Consider the following 24,581-nt stretch of genomic DNA (forward strand, 5'->3'; position numbering starts at 1 on the left):
GGCTAGAGGCCAGAAGAGAGAGAAGTGGGAGAAGGAACGGGAAAAGCAGATGGTCGCTTCTCATGTGCGTCCTGATCCGGATCAAACCGGGATCTCTGCAGGCTGGGCCGATGCTCTATCCACTCAGCGAACCAGTTACTTGTTTTTGTTTTTAACTATACAGTAATTTATATTTATAGAGAAAATGTAGTGGGCACAAAAGGATTGGGCTCCATTTGGAATCCGTCCTGCTTTTTAACACATCATAATCGAAACTTTTGAGTGGCAATTCTTAGAGCAAAGGGTCTGACCTTTGGACCCCCCCCCCTTTTTTTTTGCCTCATTTCACCCCAATCTCCTCCTTGTTCTCTATTTGTGTTCTTTGGATTTCAACAACAGAACCTTAGCAAATGTGCTTCCTGTTGCCTGGACTAGATTCATGTTATAGTTTAAGCCAAGGTCACTTTTTCAGAGACTGGCCCAACTCCCCGGTCCACCCTGGAACCCTCCTTCAGACATTCACACCAGGGTTTCACTTTGTAGTTAAACTCAACTGTGCGGTTATTTTGCACCCCCCCCCCCATCGGTTCTGCACCCCCCCCCCCCCCCCCCACGGTTCTGCTCCTGCACTCTGAGAGGAGAACCAATGACTGACTCGCTTCTCGGGTGTATCCCCAGGGCCCAGAACGGTTCCTGACACGTGGTAGGTACTCAGTAGGTGTCCGTTGAATGAGTGAAGAAGTATAAAAGGTTTCCAGAGCTCGTGGAGGAATCTGAGGACACAGAAGTGAGGCGGCCGGGTCCCCGCCCCTCCTCAGGTTGGGGGGTGGTGGTGGTATGGGGGACACAGACTAATAAGGAGATGAGAAACCTGCTCCCAGAGAAGCCAAGTCCCGCGTTTTCCTCCAGCCGGTGGGCGATTGCATGAACTAACCCTTCCCCAGGGGCAGAGGCTTCGGAGGAAGGGGTGGGTTTAAAGGCGGATGCTGAAGCCGAGCGCACGGTGATCGATCAGCTGAACAATAGTCAGATCGCGGGGGAGATCCCAGGGCCTTCGCTAGGTTACAGGAGCCCACGCTGCGGGGCTCCGGCGGGCAGCCAGCTGATCCTTCTCCGCGTCCCCTGTGCCCAAAGCCGAGCGCTGTCGCTCACACCCGGGCGTGCCAACCAAAGCGCCCGGGGCGCGCCAGCTGCTCCGGAGCCCGGCGCGCGTGCTTGCCAGCCCCCAGCCTCGGTCCCCGCGCGCCCTCCCACCCAAGACAAAGTCCAGCCCCGCCCGCGTCGGCGCAGCCACCTCCTCTTCCCTCCGCCCCGCGGGTACCGCGCACGGGGCCCTGGTTCGGCCGCACACTTCCCGCAGGCGCTGCAGGGCAGCGAGGTTCCAGGTGGCCGCAGTCTGCGCTGTCCTCGCGGGAGCCGGGCCATGAAGGTCGAGTTTGCGCCGCTTAACATCCCGCTGGCGCGGCGGCTGCAGACGGCGGCGGTGCTTCAGTGGGTCCTGTCCTTCCTCCTGCTGGGTAAGAACCCCGCGCGCTCCAGGCGCGCAGATCCAGGCACAACTCCGCGGTGCACCGGACCCCGCGGCACCCCTCCCTGACAGTCCTTGTCCAAGGACGTGCTTGGACCCTCAAACCCTCCTTCCCCTGTAAGCCAGAGCGAACAGGTCAAAGAGGGCGTTTGGAGCTAACTTGGGACTCCGCGCTTCGGTTTCGCTCCCCCACGTGAGCCTCCTAGCGAACGACTGTTTGCCAACTTTATTTTTCCCCTGTGCTATTTTTTTTAAACTGAGGTGTACCTTACCTACAATAAAAGACACAGATCACAAGTGTATGGCCCAATGAATCTTGGCAAACACTGTATATGCACTCATGTAACCACGACCCAGTGGAGCTATACAGAACGTGGCACTTTAACCCTTCAACACTGGTAAGCTAGCTTCTCGAACTGTCAATTCATAAATGGAAAAACAATGCCCTAGTCTTTAACACCTGATTCTTTGCTCTCCCCGCCCTCATGACAAATAGCCTTTCCGTGTTAACCTTCCGGACGCAGAGAAGACTGCTCCAAACGTTGGGTTGGGGCGGGCGGCCTCTACCTGTAAACAATTCCAGGCAGCTGTGTGTTCTGACCGGTTCCCAAGTTAAGCCCGCGTCGAAACGCCCAGAAGCCAGTCACCGCGGAGCAGGAGGTGGGAGTGGGATGGGTTGGGGCTTAGATGAAGGCTTTTTGTCTGGATGTTTGCTCTGTTCTTGGAGAGATGGGGGATGGTATGAGAGGAGAAAGAGATCAGTGGGAATTTCAACTCTTCTGAAGGCTATCATTTGAGTGCTGGAAGATCAGATCACGGGCTGTACACTGTTCAGGCCGCAATAATAATAACAGTAACAGTAAACTCATCACACTGAAGAGGTTCACACTTCTGAAACGGCTTTACCTTGTGATCACCTAGATCAGTGGTTCCCAACCTGCACATTAGAATTGTGAAGGAGCTTCTCAAACATATGGACACACCCAGGCTCTATTCCTAGAGTATCTAATTCTTTTGTTTCAGAGTGAAGCTCATGCGTTCTGTACCGGGGTGGGCAAAGTAGGTGGACAGCTGTAATACAAATACACAAAACAGCCATTAATAAAAAATAATGCAAGAATAAACTCTGTTTCACGAATTCACACTGAAGCTATTATGCATTATGTGTGCATGTATATAATTTATACTTAAATATTAAAAGAGCCAAATAGTTGTAACAAACTCTTTGAGTGACTCTTGTGTGCAGCAAGGGTTTACTGAAAAAGGAAATTCAGAACATTAACTCATTAGGTCCTGACAGGCCAAACAAACAGGTTGATAACATTACAGTCCGTTTTGCTCTGGGCCTGAGGACCACAGAGATAATACCAGACACGCTTACTAAGATCTGGCTTCGTGTGAGCCAGATCCTGTATTACCTATGTCATCTTCACAAGGACTGTCCATACCCACCGTCGCGTGACATCTGCTGCACAGATGAGGGAACTAGGAGGTGGAAAGAAATTGTCCAAGGTCACACAGCTAGGCAGAGGTGGAGGAACTGGGTGCAAACCCAAGCGTCCTACCCCGAGTCCTTGCTTTACCCCTGTGCTGCCACTGTCGTGGCTTGAACTTGGGAATGGACTTGCCTGCTGATCAATCAGTCCATCTCTGATACCACACTTCCTTCATGGCACTTGTCTCTGCTTGCGTTTGTGTATGTCTCTGGTTACTTGAGAAAGGTCTGTATGACCATCCTTGCGGACAAGCCCAGTGAGGGAGCATCTAACAGGTGCCTCGCCTATGGAATGGATGAGACAAATGCTTGTTGAATGACTGTCTCCACTCTGTCACCCAGAAGGGAGGCTATTCAACCCACATGTCCCTGTTCTTCACCCTGGTTCTCCTCTCGGCATCCCTGTGAGGTAGGGGCTACCCTGAGAGAGTTTGGAAGTAAAACTGCTCAAGGTCACATGGTTAAAATTGAGTGGAGAGCCCCAAAGGTCAAATGTGAACACTGGTGACTTGAACATCACCTACAATTCCTAATTAGAATCAGACTGCAGTGGCTCAACAGACAATTCATTTAAATGCTTTTTTTTTGCATGCATGCATGCATGCATATATGTTACTAGGAGCATATTATTTTGTATTATATATTTTGGAAATTTTATTAGGAAAGATTTCAAAAATACAGAAAAGTAGGGAGAAGGGTGTAAACTCCCATATACCCATTACCTGGGATTATAGTTATTTTAAGAACTTGCCTTATTATCTATTATTTTGCAAAATATATTTTTATACAAATCACATTTCCTAAATTATTCCAGATACACATTTTTATTGGTGATTTATTTGAACAAGATCCAAACAATACCTTTGGGTTGCATGTAGTTTTTATGTGTCTCTTAATTCAGAGCACTTTCTCTCATTTGTTTTCCTTTCTTTTTATTTCTTGGTTTTAGAGAGATAGGAAGGGGGGGAAGGAGGGAGGGAGAGAGGGAGAGAAAGAGACAGAGAGGTAGGGGAATGGGGAGAGAAACAGTAAGCAATTGCTCCACCCCTCCATGGCATCCATTGCTGACCCCTTGGATGTGCCCTGACCGAAGATCGAACCCACAATCTTTGCGAATCGGGATGATACCCCAACCTACTGAGCTACCCGGTCAGGGCTTCATTTGTTTTCTTGTCTGTGGGATGTTAAAGAAGCCAGGCAAAATGTTTCACCTGCAGGATTTGTTTGATTGCTTCTTTGTAGTCTTAGCTTGTCCCCCAATACCCTGTATTTTTTTTCCCTTAAAATATAAGTTAGAGCCTGACCTGTGGTGGCACAGTAGATAAAGCGTCGACCTGGAAATGCTGAGGTTGCCGGTTCGAAACCCTGGGCTTGCCTGGTCAAGGCACATATGGGAGTTGATGCTTCCAGCTCCTCCCTCCTGTCTCTCTCTCTCTCTGACTCCCTCTCTCTCCTCTCTAAAATGAATAAATAATAAAAAAAAAATTAAAAAAAAATATAAGTTAGATCTAAGGCTTGATTAGACTTAGGTGAAACATTTTTTTTTTCTTTTTTTTACAGAGACAGAGAGAGACAGAGAGAGGGATAGACAGACAGGAAGGGAGAGAGATGAGAAGCATCAATTCTTCATTGCAGCACCTTAGTTGTTCATTGACTGCTTTCTCATATGTGCCTTGACCGGGGGCCTTCAGCAGACCGAGTAACCCCTTACTCGAGCCAGCGATCTTGGGTCCAAGCTGGTGAGCTTTTTTTGCTCAAGGCAGATGAGCACGCGCTCAAGCTGGCGACCTCGAGGTCTCGAACCTGGGTCCTCCGCATCCCTGTCTGACACTCTATCCACTGCGCCACCGCCTGGTCAGGCAGGTGAAACATTTTTGGCATGACCCCTTCGTAGGTGCTGCCGTGTGCTTCACGTTGATTATGTCAGGATATACAGAACGCCTAGCTGCTCCAGGATTAGTGTTCTAGACTAATCAGGCAGGAAGTAATCTGAGGGGAGGTATTTGGCATGCTGCAAACAAAAGTTCTCTCTCCACCTAGTGCTTTGGGTCTGTAGTAATGATTCTTGCCCGAATTAATTTTATTTGGACTGCAAACATTGGTAGTTTTCTTATTCTTTATTTCATTCTTTACATATTAACTAGAATTTATGCAAGGAATCACCCCCCCCCCCCCCACCCCATCATTTAAGGCCAATTGACTACCCAACAATTCAAGTCTTACTGGAAAGGTAGGATAAAAGCTTACCTATTTCTTTCTACTTAATTATCAATTTTAAATAAGACATTGATGTAGTAGCTACTTCTAATGGTGAAAAGAGAGGTTTTGTAAACTATATATACTCACAAAAATTAGGGGATATTTCAAAATGAATATGAAGCTATAAAATATCCCCTAATTTTTGTGAGCAGTATACATTAAGATATCTAAATCAAAATCTTGGAATACATTTTTCTCCCCGCCATCAGGAAATGAGTTTGTTATTGGCCCTTGAGGTATATTTAAAAATAGCAAAATGTTTCATTTTGTCATAAAATCAAACATTGTTTCCTTGAGATAAATGTTAAGTATGTGCCATTTAATTTGATAACATTGTATTCATTTTAGGTGTTCAACATAATGATTTGACATGTGTATATTTTGAAAAATGATTACTACACTAAGTGTAGTTAACATCTGTCAGCACACATAGTTACAATTATTTTCCTTGTGATAAAAACTTTTAAGATTCACTTTTTGCAACTTTCAAATATATAACGCCATATTGTTAACTGTAACCTTGCTGTGCATTATAAGGTATCTGCAGGAATTATCTATCTCATAATTGGAAGTGTGTACCTTTTTGTCCCTTCTCCCCTGCTGCCACCTCGTACCCAAGCCCTGCCTCTGGCAAGCACCTTTCAATTCTTTAGATCTATATGATTTTCTTTTTAAAAGATTTTACATATAAGTGAGATCATACAGTATCTGTGTTTCTCTGTTTGGCTTATTCCCCCAGCCTAATGCCCCAGGGTCTATTCATGTTGTCACAAATGGCGGGCTTTCCTTTTTTACGGCGGAATAATATTCCAGTATGTGTCTGTGTATCACAGTTTCTTTATTCACTCATACATCAGTGGACATTTAGGTTGTTCCCATGTCTTGGCTATTGTAAGAAATTCAGTGAACACAGGGGCTGAAGATATCTTTTCAAGATACTGATTTCCTTTCCTTCAGATAAATACCCAGAAATAGGATTGCTCGATCACCTGTGATCCAATCTTAATCAAGAAATGGCAACATCACTCACTAACTTGTATGCACCAACCTGCTGACTAAAAAGGAAAACCCTGAAAAAGAGAGCCAGCAGTTGTTGACCATCTTTTACCTACAACCCCCCATGTCACAGATGACTAGGTTTATTATTTTAGATAAGGAAACTGAACCTCAAGACAGTAAGAATCTGGCCTAAGACCATATGAGTGGGACCGTGATGATTTACTGAATGGGCCTGTTTATTTACATATTTATGTAAGCAGCCTTGCTGAGGTACTGCCATACAGTAAACTGCACATATTTAAAGTGTACAATTTGGCAAGTTGTGATATATGCATCCGAGACACCATCACCACCATTGAGTTAGTGAATATAGCCGTCATCTGCACAGGATTCTCACATCCCCTTTGTAATCGCTCCAAGCATCCACTGCTATGCTCTCCGTCATACAGATTAGTTCGCATTTGCCAGTGTTTTATCTCAATGGAGTCACATCATATGTACTCATTTAAAAACAAACAAAAAAACCATTATATGTACTCTTTTTTTTTTTTGGTCTGGCTTCTTTCCCTTAATGCAATTATTCTGAGATCATTTTGATTGTTGTATATATAAATTGTTCATTGCCTTTTTATTTTGAAGTGCATTCTAGTAAATGGGTATATTGCAGTTTGTCCATCCATCTGTTCCTGAATATTTGGGTTGTAGCTATTGGGAAGAATACTGCTGTGAACTCACCTACAAAGTCCTTGTGTGGGCTGTCTTTATACTCCGGTAACTCTAAGAATGGAATGCCTGGTTGTGGTATGGTAGGTGCAGGCTTAACTTTTTTTTAAATTGAATTTATTGGGATGACATTAGTTAATAAAGTTATATAGGTTTGAGGTATACAATGTTATATAGTACACCATCTGTATATTGTAGTGTGCTCACCACCCCAAGTCCAGTCTCCTTCCGTCACCATTTATCCCCCTTCACCCTCTTCTACCTCCTCTACCTCCCTTGCCTTCTGGTACTCACCATACTGTTTTCTGCTTTTTTTTTCTTAATTCCTTCACCTTTTTTCACCAAGCCCCCAACATGTTTAACTCTTAAAGAAACTTTGTGCATTCCCACCAGCAATGCATGAGAATTTCAGTCACTCCATATCCTTGCCATCACTTGATATAGTCAATCCTCTTTTTTTTTTTTCCTTAAGTGAAAGCAGAGAGGCAGAGAGAGACTCCCACATGTTTTCTGACTAGGATCCACCTGGCAAACCCACTATGGGGTGATGCTCTGTCCATCCGGGGTTCATTGCTCTGTTGCTCAGCAACCGAGCCATTTTAGTGCCTGAGGTAGGCCATGGAGCCATCCTCAGTGCTCAGGGCCAACTTGCTCCAATAGAGCCTTGGCTGCGGGAGAGAAAGAGAGCAATAGAGAGAGAAGGAAGAGTGGGGAAGTGTGGAGAAGCAGATGGTATTTTTTTCCTGTGTGCCCTGACCAGGAATCAAACCTGGGAGACATCCACACATCCAGCTGACACTCTACCATTGAGCCAACTGGCCAAGGCCTCCTTTATAAAATATATATATATTTTAAGATTTTACTTAACTGATTTTACAGAGAGAGGAGAGAGAGGGTGGGAAGCGAGAAGTATAGTTGCTTCACTTTAGTTGTTCATTGCTTATTTGTTGCTTGTTGTATGTGCGTTAACTGGACAAGCCCAGGGTTTCAAACCAGGGGCCTTAGCATTCCAGGTTGATGCTCTATCCACTGCACCACCACAGGTCAGGCATCAATCCTTTTAATCTTTGCAACTTTAGTAAGTGTGTAGTGGTGTCTTACCGTAGCTTTAGTTTGCATTTCCCTAATGGTTAATGATATTGAGCATCTTTTCATGTGCTTATTTGCCACCTGTATGTTGTCTTTGTTCAAGTACCTGTTTAAATCCTTGCCAGTTTATAGTTGGGTTGCTTGTTTTCCTATTAGTGAGTTTTGAGAATTCTGTGTGTTCTTATATAGGTTTTTCTTCCAACCTGTGGATTATCTTTTCATCCTTGAAACAGTGTATTTTAAAGAACAGAAGTTTTAAATTTTCATGAAGTCCAGTTTATTCATATTTTTTAATGTGGATATTAGAAATATGGATATAGGTGTTATGGCTAAAAAATTTTTTGCTTAGTCCAAGGCCACAAAGTTTTTTTTTATGTTTTCTTCTACAAGTTTTATAGTTTTAGGTTTTACATAGAGGTTGATGATTGGGGTTGGGTTGATTTTTGTCTATAGTTTAAGTTCTAAATTAATTTTTTGGTAGAAGTATAATATAATTTCTCAGCTCCATTTGTTAAAAATAAAAAGCTATATATTTTTCTCTATTGCATTTCCCTTGTGCCCTTGTCGAAAGTCAGTTGTCCATCTATGTGTAGTTTAGCTCTGGGCTGATCTGTTTGTCTATCTTGACCAGTCCATACTGTTTTGATTACTGTAGCTTTATAATAATATTTATTTATTTATTTATTTATTTATTTATTTATTTATTTATTTATGAGACAGAGCGAGAGTCAGAGAGAGGGACAGACAGGGACAGACAGACAGGAACGGAAAGAGATGAGAAGCATCAGTCATCAGTTTTTCGTTGCAACACCTTAGTTGTTCATTGATTGCTCTCTCATATGTGCCTTGACCGTGGGCCTTCAACAGACTGAGTAACCCCTTGCTCAAGTCAGCAACCTTGGGTCCAAGCTGGTGAGCTTTGCTCAAACCAGATGAGCCCGTGCTCAAACCAGATGAGCCCGTGCTCAAGCCAGCGACCTCAGGGTCCCGAACCTGGGTCCTTCCGCATCCCAGTCCGACGCTCTATCCACTGTGCCACCGCCTGGTCAGGCTAATAATTTTTTTAAATGTTAAGCCCTCAGACTTTGCTCTTTTTTTTTTCAGGGTTGTTTTGATTCTTAGAGGTCCTTTTTATTTCCATATGCATTTTAGAACCAGCTGTTCAATTTCCACCAAAAGAAAAGCCTGCTGAGATTTTCATTGGAATTGCTTTTTGATTGAGATGAGTCTACAGATTAATTCAGAGATATTGAATCTTCTGTTATATAATTTTATTTATATCAGAAGTTTGGAAACTTCTGACGTTTGAGCATATTAAAGAATGAATGACCTGGGGATTTTTGTTGAAATGCAAATTCTCCAGATATTTTGATTCTGTAAATATTAAAACAGTTTTTGAAATAATTTCATAAATAATAATTATAGAAAATAAAAATTATGGAAAATTACCAAAAATTTTTGTATTTCTTCATCAAATTCCTCAAATGCAAACTTTTTACAATATTTTTCTTTATCTTTTTCTATTTCTACACGCGCACACACACACACACACACACACACACACTTGTTATTTTTTTAACTCTTTAAAAGTAAGTTGCAGCCATGGTTGGTTGGTTGGTTCAGTGGATAGAGTGTCTTCCCAGTGTGTGGACATCCCGGGTTTGATCCCTGGTCAGGGCACACATGAGAAGCAACCATCTGCTTCTCTCCTCCTTCCTCTCTCCCTTTGCTCTGTCTTTCTCTCTCACAGCCAGTGGCTCAGTGGGTCTGAACATGAGCTCAGGCACTGAGGATAGCTCACTTGAGCGTTGGAGCATTGGCCCCAGTGGGGATTTCCAGGTAGATCCTGGTCAGGTGTGTGGGACTCAGTCTCTCTATCTCCCCTCTTCTCACTTAAAAATGTAAGTTGCAAACATGGTTTCCCTTTACCCTTAAGGACTTCACTCTATATTTCCTAGAATCAAGGATGTTCTCTATGGAAACACAGAACAATTATCCAGATCAGGAAAATAGTGGAGGTACAGAACTCTGAGACCCCATTCATATCTCAGCAGTCGCACCGCCATGTCTTTCATAGCAAAGGAGTTCACGCGTTGTAGTTAGTTATGTCTCTTTAGTCTCCTTTAACCCAGAGAATTTTGAAGGAGCCCGTTTTCCTTGAGGGATTTATATGAGATTCTCAGACTTGCATAAATACCATTGTGCCTGTTTGTTATGGACTCTCCATGGTTTTCAGTTTGTAGCATTACAAAATATTTGTGCTTATTTTGTCTTTAGACTTGTAAACCCTTCTGATATATTAAGAATATGGGACTGGTTTTAACTGAGTCCTTGTTATAATGTACTTGCCTTCATTTGTCAAAGATGTCGGTTTTACAGTGAATTTGCTTTTCAACACAAAAAATGTGATTCTCTGTAGGCAATATTTTTAAAAAGTTGGGTGGAGCAGACCCACTTATGAAGAATACAGGGCTGAAGATTGCTGCAAAGGGGTCTTAGATTTGTCTTTTAGCATCATCCTAAGGAACCCTGGGAGGCAGTTTCTTTTAAAACAGGAATTCTAAAAATCGGAAGAATGTTACACTTATCTTATGTTCAGCAGATGGCTCTGATTGGTGATTTGAAAAAAACGCCTCAAGAATAAGAAGAGAAAATGCAATGGGCTGCAGGATTTTGTTTGCCTTTGAATTGCTTTTTCTTTCGCTATACATATATCATTTTATTTTATGATAAGTATAGAAACAATTTTCATAGGGGGAAAAATAAAAACTTCTTGGATACAAGTGGGAAGGATAGATATACAAGTTAATACATATTTTAAATTATTTCTTACTATTAATCGCTAAAGCAAGTAAACAAACGTTAAGTGGTTTTCACAATGTTTTCCTGATGCAGTTTGCTCAGGGAAATGTAACAGAATCATGTTAAAGACAAGAATATTCTTTTCTTTTTTTTTTGTATTTTTCTGAAGTGACAAGCAGGGAGGCAGAGAGACAGACTCCTGCATGTACCTGACCAGGATCCACTGGGCATACCCACCAAGGGGTGATGCTCTGCCCCTCTGGGGTGTTGCTCCGTTGCAACCAGAGCCATTCTAGCACCTGAGGCAGAGGCCATAGAGCCATCCTCAGCATCCAGGCCAACTTTGCTCCAATGGAGCCTTGGCTGCAGGAGGGGAAGAGAGAGATAAAGAGAAAGGAGAGGCAGATGAGTGGAGAAGAAGATGGGCATTTCTCCTGTGTGCCCTGGCCAGGATTCAAACCCAGGACATTCGTACGCTGGGCCAATGCTCTACCACTGAGCCAACTGACCAATACCAAAGGCAAGAGTATTTTTACATAAGTAGATTTTGTTTTGCAAAGTCTTGTTTAGCTTCCCCCCCCCTTTAGTAGAGCTATTTTATTTCCTTTTTTTTTTTTTTTTTTTAACAAACTATGGTTATAATTTGTGCTAGTTATTTGAAAAGTCGAAAAATGTAGAAAAGCATTTAGAAGAGATGAGGAAAAAAAATTATTTTCTATCCAGAGTTAACTATTGTTAATACTTTGACATATTCCTTTCCTCATCTTTACCTATTTAAAAATTTTTATTTTTATCAAAATAATATATGCACTGGAGGACAAATCAAATAACATTGGGTCGAACCACATAGAATTGTGTGGGTTTTTTTGAGGGTATCAAGCGGTTGGTGGTGGCTGATAACTACCATTGATCGAGAGTTTCCTACGTGCCATCATTGTTTTAAAGGCTTTCTGTGCATTATTTTATTAGTTTCACTAAACAATTATTTTTCCAAAAAATTATTTTCCACATTTTTCTTATATGAAAATGTACTGTCTTAAATTTTGAAAAACCAATAAAGAAAGACCTAGGACTGAAAGGAATTGATCGATTTATGCACATCAGCGCTTTGACCGGAGAAGTGCCCTGTAGGCAAAGTGTGTTACTAGGATTCATTTCCTTTTCGAATTCTGCCAGCATCGCTGGAGCGTGTGCCATGGGTCAGACTCCGTGCAGAGCGGTTCCTTCTTACTTCTTGTTCAGCGCAATTTCACTGGTGGTAAGGATCCAGGTGAGTGCATTGGAGCCAGAAAGGGTGGACCCCACAGAGGAAGATTGTTATTCCAGCGGTGCGGAGTGCAGGGATGGGAAGTGTCCACATAAGCACTGAAGGATCCCCCTCCCCACCGCCTCCCAAATGCCGTAGACCTGGCCACCGCTCCTTGCAAAGTCTTCAGCTCATGGGGTGGGGGGAAGAAATATATATCCCTGATTTTGCTAGAATACCTCTTTTATATAGAGCTGGGAATACCTAAAGGCCACTGTGAAGCTGAAAGTGGGTCATTGGATCAGTCAAGTCATCACCTCTTCTCGTGTGGGATTAGAAGTTGAGACTTTCCTGCAAATAGAGGTCTCTCTGTGAGGCCCCGACTTGTTCCCGGCCAGGCAGCCGTATTCAACATGCTATGCATTATTGTCAGTCAGCTGTCTGATTCATAATCTGCCCCAACTTTAATTTTAGAAATGTCCAAACCAAACCTCTAGGAGTATTGAAAGACTAGTTCAGTAATGATCGTCCTAGCCTTTTGCCACATTCGCGTGCTCTCCCGCTGTACACGCACACATACACACAGACAGGCACACTTTGTTGTTAACTCTTGCTGTTGAACCGTTTGAAAAGAAGAAATGAAGCTGTAGGCATCATTGCACTTCATCCCTAAAGACCGTGGAGTGTGTCTCCTGAAAAGAAGGATTTTTGTACGAATCACAGTGCCGTTCTCATGTTCAGGAAATTTATCAGGGATGCCATAATCTTATTTAACATGTGGCTCATATTCAGATCCCCTAATTGTCTTTAAATCTTCCTTTAAAGTGAACAGTTCATGTATCTTTTATTTGTTCTTTAATCTTTTATAAAGATTAAAAAGAGAAAACCAGTCCCAGCTAATTATCTCGTAGAATGTCCCACAGAAGAATAGGTGTAACTACTTAATGAGTACAGGGGTTTATTCTGGAATGATCTGAGCATTTCAGAACTAGGTAGAGGTGGTGCTTGTACAACATTATGAATATACTAAATGGCGCTTAGTTGTTTTATTTTTTGAAGTGGTTAATTATGCAAATTTCACCTCAATAAAAAACAGTGGGAGGCAGGTGCTTCAACAGTATAGAGAAAGTCTAGTCTATGGGAGTATAAGTGAGAGGGAGTCAACCTGCGGCTTTTCATCCAGGATGTACCAAAGTCAAGGCAGCTGAAATGCAGGCCTTAAATGTAACTTGGTTTGTGAATCTAGACAGTTTTAGCAGGTGTCAGTGCCATGTATTGGAATAGGCTTTGTATCTTCCTTGTCTCTTTGACCTCCAATTTAGGAGAATCATGTTACCTTGGATTGCTTAATGGGCTAAAAATAGAAAACAGAGGCGACCTCTTCACCTAGTTCTTATAGGGATTTTTTTTTTTTTTTTTTTTTGCTTTTGATCCAATCAATTTAGAATCAAAAGGCCAAGAAACTATTTTGGTGCTGTTTATGATGTGGAATATGAAAGAGTATAAGCAGAACAAATCCTCTAGATAGTAAGGTATTAAAGTGTATCAGGTGACAGCAATGTTTCTGCATAGTGATCCAATATTTGACTTACTGTTCGGTGGATCAAATAGTGGGGAAACTTTATGCAAATGTGCGTCTGTAGAGAAAATCTGTTGGAAGCCCCAATGCTCAAAAAGGAAAAAATAGTTGATTTAGCATTGATAAATGCTATTAAAAAATAACATTTATGAAAGTTATATTACCACATTTATAATACAAAATGACATAATGTGAGATCATTGTAAGTAACAAAATACAGAATAGAAACTATGTGTGATCAATCCTGTTAAAGAAACATAACGTATTCCTGGAATTAAAAGGACCACAAGAAAAGTTGTTGTTTCTTTTTCTCACAAGGAGAGTTATTTATTTTTATTTTACTTATTGCGGTGACATTGTTTAATAAGATTATAAAAGTTCCAAGTGTACAATTCTATAATACATCACATGTATATCACACTGTGTGCTCACCACACAAAGTCTCTTTCCATCACATGTGTTTGATCCCCTTTACCCTCTTCAACGCCCCCCCATGTCTTCCCACTGGTAACCACCATCCTGTTGTTTCTGTGTCTGAGTTTTCTTGTTTTGTTTGTTCGACTATTGCTTTCAGTTTTATAGCCCTCATATGAGTGAAATCATATAGTTTTTAGCTTTTTCTGACTGACTTATTTCACTTAGCGCAATATTCTCAACGTCCACCTACGTGGTTGGAAATGACAGTATCTCATCCTCTCTTCCGGCTGAGTAGTACTCCACTGTATATATGTCCCACATCTTGTTTATCCAGTCATCTGCTGAAGGACACTTCAGTTGTTTCCATGTCTTGGCCACTGGGAGTAATGCTGCAATGAACATAGGGGTGCATACAAGGAAAATTTTAACAGTAATTTTTGTTAGGTGACATTTTGTCTGTTTCCACCTTTTGAATTCTTTCACTGTATAATAGTAAAGAAAAAAAGTTTATAACAATGACTTTCATTTGTGAAGAGCTTGCTCTATGCTGGGCACTGTAGTGTCTCTATGTTTAGTCCAGCCACAGTCCTTGGAGAGAGGTTCTGTTATTCCTGTATTTCACAGGTAAAGAAAATGAGACTCAAGAAGTAAAAGGACTTGTCTCAGGTCAGGCATCTAGTCTAGGGTAGATTCCAACATAAGGAGTCCAATTCCAGATCCACGTCTTAACTATTATACATGCAGAACAGATGATGCATATTAAAGAGATATGAAATGCATATTCAAATTGAGGACATATGTCCAGTACTTGGGTAATTGGAACACTGAATTAGTAGCTGGGGTCTTTATTTCGGGATCTGCTCTCAACTCAGTCTGTGGTTGAAATAAAATAAATTTGCTTTTGGTCTCAGTTTCTTCACCATTATGGTGAAAAATGCCTGAGTCATTATGCTTCTGAACCTTCTTATCCACATGTAAGTAATACTTGTAAGTTTATGGGGTTATTACCACTAACTAGGAATGGTTTGGTTTTTATAAAAATAGTGCCTGGGCCTGACCTATGGTGATGCAGTGGCTAAAGCTTTGACCTGGGATGCTGAGGTCGCCGATTCAAAACCCTGGGCTTGTCTGGTCAAGGCACGTATGAGCATTGATGCTTCCTGCTCCTCCTCCTTCTCTCTCTCTCCCTCTCTCTTCTTTCTAAAATGAATAAATAAATAAAATCTTAAAAAAAATAAAGTATATAAAAAAAATAGTGCCTGGATTTAGGGATTAGGCAGATCAGGTACAAGTCCTCTGGACACTTAAAAGTGTCTGAGCCTCAGTTTCCACAACTGCACAATGAGGACCGTTGCCTGAACCCAGAGGGCTGCAGGAAGGAGTAAACGAGGTTGCCTGGCGGGGAGGGTCACTCCTCAATCACTCTTCTCTCCCTTCCCTGCTCTTGGCTCACCTGATCTAACTCAAGAGTACATAATAACCAGACCCGCCCATGTGTCTTGTAAACTTTTTGCACGTTTTTGTGCAATAAAGTTAACCGACCGTGGTAAATGGTCAGCGCTCAGATCCGGGGAGAGGGAAGTAGGTGACGTACGACAGAGCGATCCCAGTAGGAATGAGGGCAGAGGACACTCCTCTGGCCTTGTTCCTGGACTCATGGAAACTTCGTTGGCAGTTCAAGAATGCAACAAGGCCCTGGCCGGGTAGCTCAAGTCAGTTAAAATGTCATCCCGAAACACCAAGGTTGTGGGTTTGATCCCTTGTCAAGCCATATAGGAGAAGCGACCAATGAATGCACAGCTAAGTGGAACAACAAAATGAATTCTCTCTCTCCTCCCCATCCCATCCCCCCTCCATCTTTCTAAATCAGGGGCAGTCAACCTTTTTATACCTACCGCCCACTTTTGTATCTCTGTTAGTAGTAAAATTTTCTAACTGCCCACCGGTTCCACAGTAATGGTGATTTATAAAGTAAGGAAGTAACTTTGCTTTATAAAATTTATAAAGCAAAGTTACAGCAAGTTAAAGCATATAATAATAATTACTTACCAAGTACTTTATGTCGTATTTTCACTAAGTTAGGCAGAATAAATCTTTATAAAACAACTTACTATAGTTAAATCTTTTTATTTATACTTTGGTTGCTCCGCTACCACCCACCATGAAAGCTGGAATGCCCAGTAGTGGACGGTAGGGACCAGGTTGACTACCACTGCAAATCAGTCAAAAAATTAAAATAAAAAAATGCAACAAAAGAGCCCACAGAGGGGTGCAGGGCACACTGTTTCCTCAATGGATACTTTTTTTGTGTGTGTGTATTTTTCTGAAGCTGGAAACAGGGAGAGACAGTCAGACAGACTCCCGCATGCGCCCGACCAGGATCCACCCGGCACGCCCACTAGGGGGCGACGCTCTGCCCACCAGGGGGCGATGCTCTGCCCCTCCGGGGCGTCGCTCTGCCATGACCAGAGCCACTCCAGCGCCTGGGGCAGAGGCCAAGGAGCCATCCCCAGCGCCCGGGCCATCTTTGCTCCAATGGAGCCTTGGCTGCAGGAGGGGAAGAGAGAGACAGAGAGGAAGGAGGGGGGGGTGGAGAAGCAAATGGGTGCTTCTCCTATGTGCCCTGGCCGGGAATCGAACCCGGGTCCCCCACACGCCAGACCAACGCTCTACCGCTGAGCCAACCAGCCAGGGCCTCAATGGATACTTTTAACCTTTAACCCACCCTGGAGAGAACAACTCAGTCCTCTAATGGGATTCAATTTTTTTTTTTTAACTCAGTGAGAGGAGGGGAGGCAGAGACACACTACCGTGTGTGCCCTGACCAGGATCCACCCAGCAAGCCCACTAGGGGGCAATGCTCTGTCCATCTGAAGTGTTGCTCCCTTGCTCAACCGAGCTCTTCTTAGTACCTGAGGCGGAGGCCATGGAGCCATCCTCAGTGCTTAGGACCAACTCACTCCAATCGTGCATGGCTGCAGGAGGAGAAGAGAGAGAGAGAGAGATGGAGAGAGAAGTGAGAGGAGGAGGGGTGAAGAAGCAGATGGTTGCTTCTCCTGTGTGCCCTGACCGGGCAGGAATTGAAACCAAGACATCCACACGCTGGGCTGATGCTTTACCACTGAACCAACTGGCCAGGGCCAGGATTCAAGTCTATGTTTGGCTTAAATCTATACTGGGAAAGTTATTGATTTATATATCTTCAGAAAAATATGTATACACACATATGTGTTCTGGTTTTGGCAAAAATAAGCTATAAAAATCTAAACCTATAAAACAGGAATAGATCGAGGTGCTATTGTACAGATGCTGTGATAAATCATGTGGGAACAAAGCTCTTTAGTAAAGTTGACAAGGAGTTGATAGGAGCTTGGGAGGCTAAAGTCAGCAGTTGGTTAGCTATGCAGGAGGTCATCGTAGCGGAGGAGGAGGCAAGTGGCCCTCCTTAAAGTAACAGTCACAGCTGGCAAATGCCAGCTTGAGCACTGCCTGTGTGCCCAGCTTCATGTCTTCATGCTCCCTCCCCTCTCGTTTGTGAATGTCTTTCTTATAAATATTTTTTAGTGTAATATGTAGCACAGATGTAAAAAGGAAATCTGTAGCTTAGCTTAATGCATTACATTAAGACATACATTTGTGTTATTACTACCCAGGTCAAGTTTTGTCAGTTTCTGCTGTTCCGGGTGCATGAACAGTTTGGATTTTGCTCCGTCCTTGTGAAATGTTACAGGTAGTGACAGATGAGCTAAGACAGAAAGAGTCCGTTTTCCTATGCTGCTTTTATCTCTGGCAGTCGAGTTCCTGAAAATGAAGTTGCTCCCTAGAATGTGCCCCTGTGTGGGCAGGTGAATAACGGCTGCTCGGTCAAGGTGACACCTGTCGTAGGAACTCCTCTGCCTCCCACCTGTCAGCAACGACCCCCTCAGCCCTGCCCCCTTATCTCACGTCTGGGGGGCAGTGGAACTTGGAATTTAGACAGATCAACCACTTCTATTCTTTGTGGCTTGTGTAATTCATTCAACCTCTCTACGCCTCCATTGTCTCTTCTATAAAAAAAGGACATTAAGAATACTGCGTGGCTGCTTCACTGATACGATGGGTATATGAGGGTTAAATGGAAATATTTAGGCAGAATACACAATTACAGACCTTCATGTATAGTAAACGTCCAATAAATGTCAAATAGTACCATGTCATTGCTGTCTTGTTTCATTTGAAAGGAGGCTCAGTTCAACACCCTTTGTGTGTGTGAAGCCCCCCTCTGTGGGTCAGGGACGGGGCAGTAGTGAGCCGGTGCTGATGGACCCTGGTTCCTGAGGTCTCTCCTTTCTTACAGCGGAGGTGTGCATTGGAATCCTGCTGCTGCTGATCATCTACAACTACTGGTTCCTCTACCTGCCTTATTTGACATGGCTTTACTTTGACTGGCGTACCCCAGAGCAAGGGGGCAGGAGGTCCAGCTGGGTCAGAAGCTGGACCGTGTGGAAGTACTTTAACGACTACTTTCCAATTCACGTGAGTAGACTTGTTTTATATATATAGTATGATTTTGAGCTGCGAGAAGAATGAAACATTTTTATTACATATAGTTCAAGCGTTTCCCCTTTCAGAGGTTGAAAGCCGACAAGTCAGCCCAAGTTACCAAATGGACTCCAAGCTAAGACAAAATTAAGGAGGTGTGGTGAGGGGCTCTGGGCTCAGGAAGTAGTTAAAATGGGGGGGGGGGGAACAGCTCTTCTTACCCAGGGAACGAACTCAGTCGCGGTCTCCATTTCCTCTTGACATAAGAGCTAATCATCCTGAGTCGTATTGTTTCTTCCTGGAAACTAATCAGGGAACATTAAAAAAAAAAAATCTCTATAAATGTGTTGTAGCTCATCAAAACTGCAGATTTGGATCTCAGTCACAACTATATATTTGGGTTTCACCCCCATGGAGTGCTCGTGGCTGGAGCCTTTGGAAACTTCTGTACCAATTATTCGGACTTCAACGAGCTGTTTCCTGGCTTTACTGCGTATCTTCACGTGCTTCCGATTTGGTTCCGGTGTCCTCTCTTCCGAGAGTACCTGATGAGCAGTGGTAAGTGACGGCAGGTTGCTGCTCCTGCAATGTTCTGGGGAGACAGGACCACACAGAACGCACCCCCCAGACCCAGTCGAGGTGAAAAGTTCTTAGCGTCTTCATCCCCGTGTGGCACTTCGTGTGCTATTTGGATGTTTCTCACCTCCCCCACTGCACTGTAAGTGCCACCGGGAAGACACAGACTGTCTTTTCTTCTGTTGTACTCAAGTATCTAGCATAGTGGCTGGAATACAGGGACATTCAATAGATGTGAATTTAATGAAAGAATAAATTGGTGAGTGTATTTTATGTGTCCAGATGTGGTAGAGAATCAAATAAGTGACAAATTGCACCTTTGGAAAAGTGCCCTGTATGCTCTTATGGAAACTGGAGATAAAAAATACCCTCTTGTGTGTCTTGAAGCAATGGCAGTGTCTAAACAGTCTGCTATCTGTTCCTTCCCAGATGAAGGTAACTGGGGTTAGAAATACAAGTCTATTCTACTTTGCTACTCGGAACTAGGGGAAGACTCTTTGATTAGTGAAATTGTACTTCTACCAATTATGAGACTAAATTCAGCTGAAATGCCATCAAGATACTTTAGGATTGGGCACAGAAGACTTCGCTTGTGTCGGTAGCTCTCATTTCCACTTAAGAGGCTCGATTAATTTGGTTTTCCAATTTGACCCAATTATTGACTAACCATAAACTGCAGCAACTTAGAAAGTGCTTTATGTTTAGGATTATTGTATAGGTTAATTATTATTGCCTTTGCATTTCTTAGATATAAAGAAAAGTGGACAGGCTTTTTTTTGAAAAAAAAAATCTGATTTCAGGATCAATAAATTCATATTCAGAGAGAGGATTTTCCATGGCCTTCCAGGTTTCCATTGCTTCCTATTAATTGATCAAGTCTACGTTGTCAGTAATACCTGGTAGGAAATCACTGAGCACTAAAGGGCCAGGATCTGTGGCTGGATTTTTAGGTTCTGTTTGTGGACCTTTTCCCGTTTGGCCCTGGGCTCTCTGTCCAGCCTATGCTGCCACTGGGTGTGTCCTCTGGGGGGGGGGGCATACTAAAACCCCCAAACTGCTAGAGAGGAAAAATATGGCTTCTTTTCCTTGTTTTGCAGATATTGGGTTAGAGTTTTATAAAAGAAAATTAAAGGGAAGCTTTAAAAATTTCCAAAAAAATTTTAAAAGCCACAGAAATATATTGACCATATATAATTTGCTGTTTCGAAGGATAGCCATAGGTGAGTTTGAATAGTGTAACTGAGGGCAGGTGTGACAAATTTGTGGCACAAAAGATGCAGGTACACCCTCTCCGTTGCATGTCCGGTACAACCAGTCAACTGTAGAGTCCTTCTCCATGGAGTGTCCCCACGGCCATTGCCACTTCCTAGAGGTGGCATACGAGATTAGACCTGGATTGTGACACCACGAGATCTTTTCTTTTGTTAAGAGGTTCTAAAACCCAAATAAATGGTGCATTTACACAGCGGAATACTACTCGGCTATAAAGAAGGAAATCTCACCATTTTTGACAGCGTGGATGGACCTGGAGAGTATTATGCTAGGTGTAATGAGCCAGTCAGAGAAAGACAAGCACCATATGGTTTCATTTACAAATGGAGTCTAAGGGACAAAAGAAACTAACAAAACAAAATAGAAACAGATTCATAGATGGAGAACAGACTGTCAGAGGAGAGGGGTGTTCCGGGGGCTGGGTGAAAAAGGTGAAGGGATTAAGCAAAAATAAATAAATAAATAAAATGAAATAAAACATAGAGGACAGTATGAGTACCAGAGAGAAAGGAAGGTGGGGGAGGTAGAAGAGGGTGAAAGGGGGTAAGGGGTGATGGAAGGAGACCTGACTTGGGGTGCTGAGCACACAGTACAGCATACAGATGGTGAATATTAGAATTATACACTTAAAACCTAGATAATTTTATTACCCAATGTCACCCCAGTCAATTCATTAAAACTTTAAAATATGTCTCCCCTGCCCCATGCAGAGTCTCTTCCCAGCCCCTTCCTCCCCCTTTGTAGCCAGTGGAGGCTCAGACTCTTCGCGTCTCTAAGTTTCGAGAGTTCTCAGTCCCTCCCAGAACCTGTTTCCCAGGCCAGGGCAGGACCGTGAGAGACAGACCGACATGTGCACCAGACCTCCTCTAGTAAAGAACCAGCCGGGCTGTGGGGGTCCTCTGCTGTCTGGTGTCTGTTTCGCTCTTACTCGGGACATTTCTGTGGCTCTGAGACCTTGGAAGTCCTGCTCCTGAGCCCCTCCGCTGGGCTCGCTTTGGTGATTATTTACCGAGCAGGCATCAGCCAGAGCACACTCTGCTTCAAGGCGCACTGTCCGCTCCACCTCTCCATTCAGGCGGGGCAGGCAGTGGAGATCAGCTCACAGCAGCCTGGTATACCATGTGGAGGACGCTAGCTTTTATTCTGGAGGGAAGCCGTGGGAGCCAGTGAAGGATTTTGAGCAAATGTGGGACCTGGCTGGTTTTTGCATATTGGAAAGAGCATTCAGACAGAAGATGTGCTGGAGGGGGCTGAGCCCGGAGACTGTGGTGAGAGGAGGGACCGATCGCAGGGATCAAGGAGAGGTGATCAGGGTGCAACCATCATAGTGACTGGGCAGTGGAAATGCAGAACAGGGGATTACTCTGAAAAATAGTTGGTAGATTCAACAGGACTTGGTGATTGATTCAGCCTCCTGAAGGCAGCAGATGGTGATATTGTCTCCATATCATCAGCATCTAGCAGGATATCTTCTTGCCTGTTACAGGTGCTCAGTAAATGCTTTTGAATGAATGAATGAATTAATGAATTAATGAATTAATTAATGAATGATGAGTCAACATGGTGGCTGAGAAAAGGAGAATATATACAGGACTGGGTTTCTGGCTTGAGTGACTGGAAAGATGATAGGTCCATTCTCCTTGATACGTCATGTGGGACAAGGAATGACTTTGATGAAGAATTTAATTCATTGGGTTTAGAATCATGGAGTTTGCAATGTCTTTGAGCTGTTGAGGTAGACAGAGTGCTCCAAATCAAAGCAGGGTAGGAAATCTTGTTCATTGGTGCTATAAAATATTGTGAGTACAGTGTTTTAATTTTTTAAAAAAGGATAAATTAGTTATACCTTTTGTTTTCTTCACTAAGGGCCAGTCTCTGTTTCCAAGAAAAGTTTGTCTTACGTGCTGAACAAAGACAAAGGTGGGAACATTTCAATCATCGTCCTTGGGGGTGCAGAGGAATCGTTAGATGCCCATCCTGGGAAATTCACTCTGTTCATCCGCCAGCGGAAAGGATTTGTGAAAATTGCTTTGACCCATGGGTAAGTGGCTCTTCATTTCAGATGACTGGGTTAGGGAAGTTAAGACATTATTAAATGAGCACAAAGAAGGAAAGTAATTTTTGTAGCCCTTACAGACAGTCCTCCTAATCGACCTTACCATAGAAGCAGGTGTGGATGTTCCTGGGGAGTGGAATATGACCTTCCCACAAAAACAGCTCGATGCCACGACATCCAGCCACTAAGCTTGTCTTTAAAAGCAAAGCAAACAAAAAGTGTACAAGATTTGCAGCCAAATGAACAAAAAAACCATGGCCAAAACAACAGATGAACAATCTTCCTGGAACCTTGATTTTCTATAGAATAAAATTCCCCAATCTCTAGAAGGCACTGCTGATGAACCTCCGGCTCCGGAAGGCTTTCGAGACTAAGTCAGCTTCAATGTATGGAACATGAAGTCAGTAGGATAGGAAGGCTTGGGGACATTAAAGAGTGGTTAGAAATCTATTGCAAAGTCAGCGGGACAGAATAACATCTTTAAATCCTTTTCATTGAAAATGCTTATTGTTTATTTTGTTTGTTTGTTTGTTCTGTTATTTGTAGTGCCTATTTGGTCCCCGTGTTTTCTTTTGGTGAAAATGAACTATTTAAACAAGTTAGCAACCCTAAAGGCTCATTGCTTCGAACGGTGCAGGATAAACTACAGAAGATCATGGGGTTCGCTTTGCCGCTGTTCCACGCCAGAGGGGTTTTTCAGTACAACTTCGGCCTCGTGCCCTATAGGAAAGCTATTCACACTGTGGGTATGTACATCAAATCCTCAACACTTGTTAAAACAAGTAGAAGTATGATCTTTCTTTTGAACAGTGTTCATTGTTCCTGACTGAGGTGCTAATCCAAGAGAAGTGGCTTTGAATAAGAACTTCCTAAAATAACAGTGCTACGGATGTTATTCGAGCTTCATTTCCAGTATGCCTGTTATTTATAAAATGACTATATTTTCCATTTGAATAGGCATTGATGACTCCCGAGATTACAGCTCTTGAACTGCAGGTAGAAGCCAATTTTAGAAATAAAGTTTCTAATCCTCTGGGATGAATCTGTTTCTCTGTAGCAGCAGATTATAACATAGCAATTCTTTGGTGAAGAAGTTACATCAGAGCCTATTAATATATGCAGATTTCTCTATAAAAGCCTTCATCATGTTCAATTCATAGAGGCATCAGTTTCTATATCAAAAGTATTGTTTTGTTTTGTTTTGTTGCAGTTTAGCTACGTTTATGTGTTCCTTCTATACACTGATTCTATTTTTTAAAGTTGCATGCTCAGGGAAATGGAAGTGGGGAAGGAGGGTGACAGACTGCATTGGTAAAATGACTCAGGAGGAAAGTAATTAGTTCCTTAGGTTGAAAAGGAACCAGAGAGTTGAAAATGAGAAAGCCAAGTCAGGTGTGCTAATAGCGGAATTAACCAAAATCACATAGTTCAGAGGAAACCGGAAGTAATAGCTTCACTATGGATAGCCCATGAAATGAAATTCAAATGCTTTCTTTTCAGGTCTGTTGTATCAGAATAGCATTTTACTACGGTTCGTTTATAAAGCTTTGCATTTCACAAGCAGTCATGTGACATTTTACAATGCTATATTTAACTCAAATGGAATGTTAGGAGACCTTGATTAGTTAGTGTAATAGAAATACTGATATGCCTTTAAGTTTGAAATGGTGTTTTTCAGGATAAGTTGGTTACATTCTTTGGCATATTATTAATTATTGGTGTTTTCTGTGCAAAATATGGTACAGTAGTTGGTATTTTGGGGGATACAAGGAAAATGGTAAAACATACTTTTAGGAACTAAAAGTTTAATTAAATGTAACTCATGTGCACAGTGAAGTAAGTTGTGAATGTGCAAAGCAAGTATATTTTTTCAGGTTAAATGATTATAGTTATCACCCGGTTGGGTTAAATGTTTATATTTTTTTCTTTTTTATTGAATTTATTGAAGTGACATTGGTTAATAAAAGTGTACAGGTTTCAGGTGTACAGTTCTATAATACATCATCTGTATATATTACTGTGTGTTCACCACACCAAGTC

General features: G+C 42.6%; 1 protein-coding gene across 1 annotated transcript in view; it reads left to right on the forward strand.

Moving 5' to 3' along the window:
* The first annotated feature begins 757 nt into the window (after positions 1 to 757).
* The window catches only part of MOGAT1 (monoacylglycerol O-acyltransferase 1), a 39,298-nt gene continuing 15,474 nt past the window's right edge, over positions 758 to 24,581 (forward strand). The window contains exons 1-5 of the mRNA XM_066345030.1: positions 758 to 1,496; positions 18,453 to 18,631; positions 18,991 to 19,195; positions 22,352 to 22,526; positions 23,088 to 23,287. Coding sequence (XP_066201127.1) covers positions 1,403 to 1,496; positions 18,453 to 18,631; positions 18,991 to 19,195; positions 22,352 to 22,526; positions 23,088 to 23,287 — 853 coding nt within the window. The 5' untranslated portion in view covers positions 758 to 1,402. The remainder of the gene's footprint in view (positions 1,497 to 18,452; positions 18,632 to 18,990; positions 19,196 to 22,351; positions 22,527 to 23,087; positions 23,288 to 24,581) is intronic.

This window comes from Saccopteryx leptura, chromosome 7, assembly GCF_036850995.1.
Source record: "Saccopteryx leptura isolate mSacLep1 chromosome 7, mSacLep1_pri_phased_curated, whole genome shotgun sequence".
NCBI classification, from domain to species: Eukaryota; Metazoa; Chordata; class Mammalia; order Chiroptera; family Emballonuridae; genus Saccopteryx; species Saccopteryx leptura.